At 40.0% G+C, this 6,799-nt stretch overlaps 1 protein-coding gene across 1 annotated transcript; it reads right to left on the bottom strand.

Annotated features, from left to right (window-relative positions):
• Nucleotides 1-654: 654 nt before the first annotated feature.
• On the bottom strand, nucleotides 655-2,824 carry opn1sw2 (opsin 1 (cone pigments), short-wave-sensitive 2). Its single transcript, XM_074668483.1, has 5 exons — nucleotides 2,368-2,824; nucleotides 1,760-1,928; nucleotides 1,446-1,611; nucleotides 1,128-1,367; nucleotides 655-813 (listed from the first exon to the last, which is right to left on the bottom strand). The coding sequence occupies exons 1-5, from the start codon at nucleotides 2,744-2,746 to the stop codon at nucleotides 712-714; spliced, it is 1,056 nt and encodes a 351-aa protein (XP_074524584.1). The 5' UTR covers nucleotides 2,747-2,824; the 3' UTR covers nucleotides 655-711.
• Between the last annotated feature and the right edge of the window lie 3,975 nt (nucleotides 2,825-6,799).

Consider the following 6,799-nt stretch of genomic DNA (forward strand, 5'->3'; position numbering starts at 1 on the left):
TTCTGAAAACTGATAAAGCAGGAATAATGAAGCAGAACTGTTTGACCTGACGTGTTAATTCCTGTAGTATAGAAAATGTTTTTACATCAGTCTATCAATGGCAAAAAAAAAAAAAAAACTGCCAAACTGTAAGCGTTCTTTTTACATGAAAAGTTATTAATTTGAATTTAATTAACAATTCAAATTAAGTCATAAGCTGATCTAATGAACCTAATTATCTGATAGCCAACCTTTTGGGTTTAATGGGCGTTTAACCTCATTACTAGAAGTTGTCTCCAGAGTAAAGATATACCATAGACGTACAGTTGTTGTAAGCCTTTTATTCTCTCTATATGCAGGTAAAACCCTAAACTACAGTTTAGTGCAGCTTTTTAATACATGTTTACAAAAATATTTATGTTCTCAAAGCAGTTTCTTGTTAAGTCAGTAAAACTACTATGGGTTTGAACTGACCTCATTATGCATCTTGTGAAAAAAAGCAAGATGAAGGAGGGAATAGAAGTATAAAGAAAAATCACTTTTTGGGCTGTGTGTTTATAAAGGTAAAAGACAAAATAAACACTGCGATTATTCATTCATTTATTTTTTTTTTACATTTTGTATTTGCATTTAACCCTTAATCTGAAAGAATAACATCATTACATATGTCACATTATGCAACAGTTCAGTCCTTTGAACAACGTGAAAGTCATCAAATGAAGCATGAGTCACCTAAGCAGGTCCGACTTTGGAGACTTCAGTGACAGACGTACTTGATCCCTCCTCATCCTCACCTGCGCTCATCCCCAGCATCTTCTTTAAGCATGTGCGGAACTGATGGAGCACACAAAGAGAAACGTTTCTGTTGTTGAATTTAACATTTTTGCAGACACTTGCAGTCATTTCTTTGGGGATAAATGTTACGTCCTGTATTAATAAAAACTAAATCACAAGGAAATAAAAATCAGATATTTTTCAGTGCATTAACCAATGACTGCTTACTAGAAGGATCAGGAAGTAACTTTTTTTGCATGTTTTAAAATCTTAAAGGAGAAGCAGCAGCCATATTGAAATAAAAGTTGATTTGTTGTTTGTTTCTCTACCTGCAGCTTATTGATTCACACCACACACTGCACACCAACACCTACCTGTTTGTTCAGAAGGATGTAGATCATTGGGTTGTAGACTGTGGAGGCTTTAGACAGACAGGAAGGAAGGGTTGCCAGCCTTAGGTCAAACGTCTGCCCTCGGTTGTTGACGACCCAAAGAGCAAATATGGCATAGGGCGCCCAGCACACTAGAAAGCCTATCACCATGACAATCACCATCCTTGTCACCTCTTTCTCTGCCTTCTGGGTGGAGGCAGACTCAGCTTGAGCCTTTGCTGCCTGTTGATAGAGAGTCACATGAAATGCCCACACTCACTTACATTTAAACAAAGCCTTCAAATGAAATGATCCACCTACCGATTTCATCAGGAAAAGCAGCTGTGAGTAGCAGAAAACGATGGTTGTGAAGGGAACAGCAAAGCAGAACCCAAACAGGAAATACACATAGGTTTCATTGTTATATTTGTTGTTGGTTGTGTACCAGTCTGGGCCACAGGAGCACTGCATGCCCTCTGGGATATACCTGCAAAGACAGCATTTCAGTTAGGCTCAGGTAATAATGGCTGCTCCCCATTTTGGAGAATTATGTCACAAAAAAAAGATGTCTTATCAGGCTTAATGTTCTAAAGACACCATATAAAACCTGCTGCATACTATCTCCATGTACTGACCTACTCCAACCAAACAGAGGAGGCAGTGAAGCAATCAATGCAAAGACCCAAGTGGCTGCGCAGCAAGCTATAGCATGGTGAGGCTTGAAAGCAAAGTTCCCAAGAGGCTTGCAGACAACAAGCCATCTCTCGAACGCTACAACAGCCAGAGACCACAGACTCACCATACCTGGAACAAAACAGAAAAAAAACATTGGTATGGAGAAAGAATCGAGTGTCTGTTGTTGTGAAATATTCCTGTTTGGACCTCAGGGTCTCTGAACTGTAACTTTCATTAAAGTCTTGACAAGGACGTCTTGTTTTAATGATGTGATTCAAGTGTCTAAATAATGTTCCTGGTCAGATACACCAATTAATATGCCTACTTCTAAAGCCACAGCTTTTACAAAAGAACAATGAACAAACTACTGAATACAGTACGCTTTATCTACCTGGAAACACATGCCATCATTTCATAATTTAACTCAAATTGTGAAGCTTTTCAGTCTTACAAAAACTAGCACCTTTTCGGATCCTATGTCAATATAAACAAAACCTTTTTTTGGATGGAAGCCTGTCTTTCATCATCATATCATCTTTTTAAATTGTATTGTTTTAAAGCACCTCACCACCCAGAGTAGCTGCAAATCCTTCAATCTTGCAGCCAAGCGGACCAACAGCCATGTATCTGTTCATGAAGCAGTAGAAGCAGGTTGACGACCCAATAGAGGAGACGATGAGGTTTGACACGGCCAAGTTCACCAGGATGTAGTTCAGGTGAGACCGGAGCTTCTTATATTGTACAGTACATGCAATAGTGAGTACATTAATGGTTGTTCCGCTCACAAACAGGACGAACATAAAAGCTGACATGGCATAAAAGACACCTGTGTGCCCTAGGTGATCCTGGGGAATTAGGAACGGGCTAAGCGCTGTGATATTGTTGGTGTCCAGAGGAACAGGAATCCAGAAGTCTTCTGGGAGCTCCGTTTGGCGATGGCCCCTCATCTTTGCTTGTTGGAGTGTCAAATAACTCTAAAGCGCACTTCAAAAAAAAAGTTAAAATTATATTTTTAGTAGCCTAATACAATGTCCATCTAGTGTGAAATGAGTTTGAGGAAGTTGTCTCAAAGTCCACCGGCAGCCTCTTTCCTCTGGGATGTTGCACCTGCATTTATAGGAAACTTAAATATCACTTAGGCTCAACTTAATTAGCTCGAAGAGAGGATTTGAAGTTTTGGCACACATCCCACACATAAAGGCTTAAGGAACAAGGAAGGGATTTAAAGCTTTGGCTCACATCCCACACATGTTTGTTATTCTGTGGACATCATGAACATCCACAGAGGTACCCACCACCCCGTAGCGAATAGGTCACTCCAATCTGGTGAGGAAAAGCTCATTAAATCTTAATGTCTAAGAGGGATGTGGACTACGTAATCTGATCATCTGCGATGTTCACAAGGTCAATTGAATGCATCTGGGCCTCAGTAATCCAGGTGATCCCCCCCAAAGGCTTTATGTCATGTCACTTGGGCATTTCCAAATACAGTCAGTGTTTTTCAAAGGGGGTGAACTTGCGAGTGGATGTGACACAAAACCCCCCTGACACAGTTGTAGGAAGTTCAAGTTTAAGTTGACAGCCAAAACAGAAACCGAATGCCGTGACCAAACACTTTAAGAGACCTCTGAGCCAGATGGACCTTTACACTGTGTCCTCGCTGGTTCATCGAGCCTCACCTGGCAGTGGTCAGACGGGACATTGACCTGATTCCAGGTCAGAGCGCTTACATCCATGAGTCTGAATTTACTGCAATGACTGATGACTCATGTGAATAATAACTGTTTGTAGAAAATGTCTTGTCTAAAAGTAAGCTAAATCTTTTGTTTGCTGTTAGCTTAACGTCCCATAGATATGCCACAAGGAGTAATGAGTCAACCTAATTTAGTCCTGTAATATGTGTGTGCATGGTGGTGGTCTAATTGTTAAAAAACATGCAGTTAAGTGCCAAAAAGCATGTCGCTCCTGGTTGGCAAAAAAAAAAACACACTAAACTGCCCTGTTGGCTGGTTAAAACATGGTAAACTGCCCTCCTAGGAGACAAAACACTGTATGAGGTTTTTTTTTTTTTTTTTTACATAAATTAGATTTTTTCTTCTGTCAGTTCATTAGAGTACTCCAGGGATAAGGGCATTGTTTTGTGATCAGATAATCTTTTCACCGGTATCAATTTGAGCTATATATACATCTGGTCTGTATATAAGTAAATAAATGGCTTATTTGTTTTAAGGAAAGAGCACAAAGAGACTTGACTCAGGTTTCTAGAGTTCAGATCTGTCAAACTAACACACTTCAGATTGAGATACCTGACCTTAAGAAGGCCATGTTTAGCAGTGCAGGGTTTGGGGGAAATACAACACTTTGCAAATAATACTTGACCCATTTATTCTTGTCTTGGAGAACAGCACCTCTGTGCAAAGAAGATGCTAACTCACGGTTTGTGGTCAGAGAATCCAGTGTGCACTCTCTAATCTCTTCTAAAACATTGTTTATGGTTGATCTGATTTAAGAAAAAAAGGTGACACACTTCCTTCTCCACACTGTATTCAGCTCAAAAGAGGAACTTCAGATTCAGCCTTTTGTAAAAACTTTCCAGGAAGTATTTAAATTAAGGAACACAAACAGTCTCAGCCATGGCTGCGTATGTAGGTGCATGCAGTGCACATTGTTTAAGATGAGTATCAGCTCCTGCCCTTAACATCAAAACCTGGTTAAACAGGTTAATCCTACTTCCTAATTCAAAGAGCAGCAGGTCTTTACCTTCCAAACTGGCTCCCAATAACACTAAATCTGATAATCTCTGTGCTTTAGCCCTTTGTAATCCACTTTCCTGGTTTAAGTCAAGGCTTGAGTTACCTTTTGGGCACTTTGCCCCTTTTCCTGAGCTTCAGCAATTCAGACGACAGTAAGAAAAGTGTGACGGACTAAACTGTCACCATAACTCAGTCCTTGTATTAACACAGTCCTCTCACTAACCCAAGATAAAAAATCAAGACAGAGACGTTTTACAGAGGTTAAAGATATATTAGCAATTAAAAATGGTTAAAGTGAAAGTTTTGTTAATTGCATAATGACATTAAAATCAAAATTCATCATGAGAAGATTAAAACTTAAAGAATTCATGTGTGTGTGTATGTGTGTGTGTGTGTGGGTGGGGGGCGGGGGGGGGGGGGGGGTGAGTGTGTGTAAGAGAGAGAAGAAGAGGTAGAGAGGGAAAGAGAAAGATTGTGTGTGTGTGTGTGTGTGTGTGTGTGTGTGTGTGTGTGTGTGTGTGTGTGTGTGTGTGTGTGTGTGTGTGTGTGTGTGTGCGTGTGTGTGTGTGTACATTCATCATCTCCATGTAAAGCTGTAGTTTGACCACAGGACTTCTGTCTTTCCACCAAGCGTCGCATTACGACCTCCAGTCATGGTCAGAAGATGAAATGATTCAGTCCGGAGGAGAAGGATGAGGCGAAGGAGGCCAGACAGGACTAAGACCAGGACCAGTTTATCAGGATATTGCTCAGGTGGGCCTCTTGTATTGTGCAGTGCTTTAACTGTAAGTAAATTAAAATAAGCAACAGTAGCTTGATGGTATGAGCTATCAGGAGAGTGTGGAGGTACAGGATGGTTTTCTTGGTGAATGAAGATCTAAATTATTTGTGAAGCTTCTGTGAGATCTGAGCTCCATGTTAACCAACACATAAGTGGAAGATCCTAAATATCATTTACATAGAAGGTTTTTGGGCTGTGATATCTGACGCCATGTGTGGTTACCTGTGTTGCTACAGCTGAATTTTGTTGGGGGGAATTTCTGAAAGTTACCAAGTCAGTTGCACCTCCAGAGTTTTTTCCTAGGGGTGACCAAACAGAGCCAATGAAAATCATGTGGGTAGCACACAAAAACCAGAAGCCATAACTGAAATTCAGTAAGTCCATTATGCTGTTGTAATTTACTGACTAGTCTAAAACTTCAGGAATATGAAACTCGCCTGCAGATATACTTGTGTTTTTTTTATTTCACAGGAAATTTTACTGATTATCTAATGTGCATGAAATACTACTGGTTTATTGACAGCTAATTTAAAGTTAATTTACAGCTTTAATTTGAAGGAGTTTGTCAATTGTGTGAAGAAACAACATCTACTCAAGTTTAGAAGTACCAATCAGATTGTCTGAGGTATGCTGTCTCATTCAATAAATAGATAGTATCAGTTAGATAATTATTTTGCATACACAACTGGCAAGAAGGGGGGCAGCAGCAAATGTTTAAGGGTAGCTATGGCCCCCCCCCCCCTGGCCCCCCTTTGATGCCGCCACTGGATAAAGTCCTGGTTAGCAGGCATATGTAGATGTCTAACTCTAGAAGAGCTTCCTGAACGTCAATTCAATCAGTTGAATGATGAACAATTAGATTCATGTCTGTGAGTGAGGAATAAACCATTCACACACACAAAAAAAAAAGAAAATCACAAACACAGCAGAAGTAAATACAGGGATCTCAATTTATGCTAATTGTTGTTCTGTTTTTTTTTTATTTGTAGATCTGGACTTTGATTTGCGGCTCCTGCAGTTTGGATGTTTGCGTACCTTCAGCTAGGACCCTGAACCCTGAACTCCTAATTGGTGTAATATCCATATTGTGACTGTGAATATGTGAATGGATAAGTTCCTTATGGTTGGCGTCACACTTTCACTTCGCCTTTGCTCAGATGGTGTAAAGTGCTATAAGGACACCATTTACCATTTACACAGTATTAGTGCTGATACAGCTAACATAAAAAAGAAGGTTAGTGTCTCAGTGCCCAAGATGGTCCACTTGGATCCAATCCCAAAGGAAGTCATTGTTTTGTAATCAGCTAATCCCATCGTTATGACCTCTTAACACAATTAATTGGAACAAAGGTATCCTGTTTTCTCTTAGCATTAAGACAGTTGATCTTGTACCTTATCGTATCAGGATTAAGAAGGATAACACAGGGTTGATCATGGATCACAGAGCAGGCAGCAGATTCTCTTTG

This window comes from Halichoeres trimaculatus, unplaced genomic scaffold (assembly GCF_033239565.1).
Source record: "Halichoeres trimaculatus isolate MK-OKI-2021-1 unplaced genomic scaffold, fHalTri1.1 fHalTri1_scaffold_1, whole genome shotgun sequence".
In the NCBI taxonomy this organism is placed as follows: domain Eukaryota; kingdom Metazoa; phylum Chordata; class Actinopteri; order Labriformes; family Labridae; genus Halichoeres; species Halichoeres trimaculatus.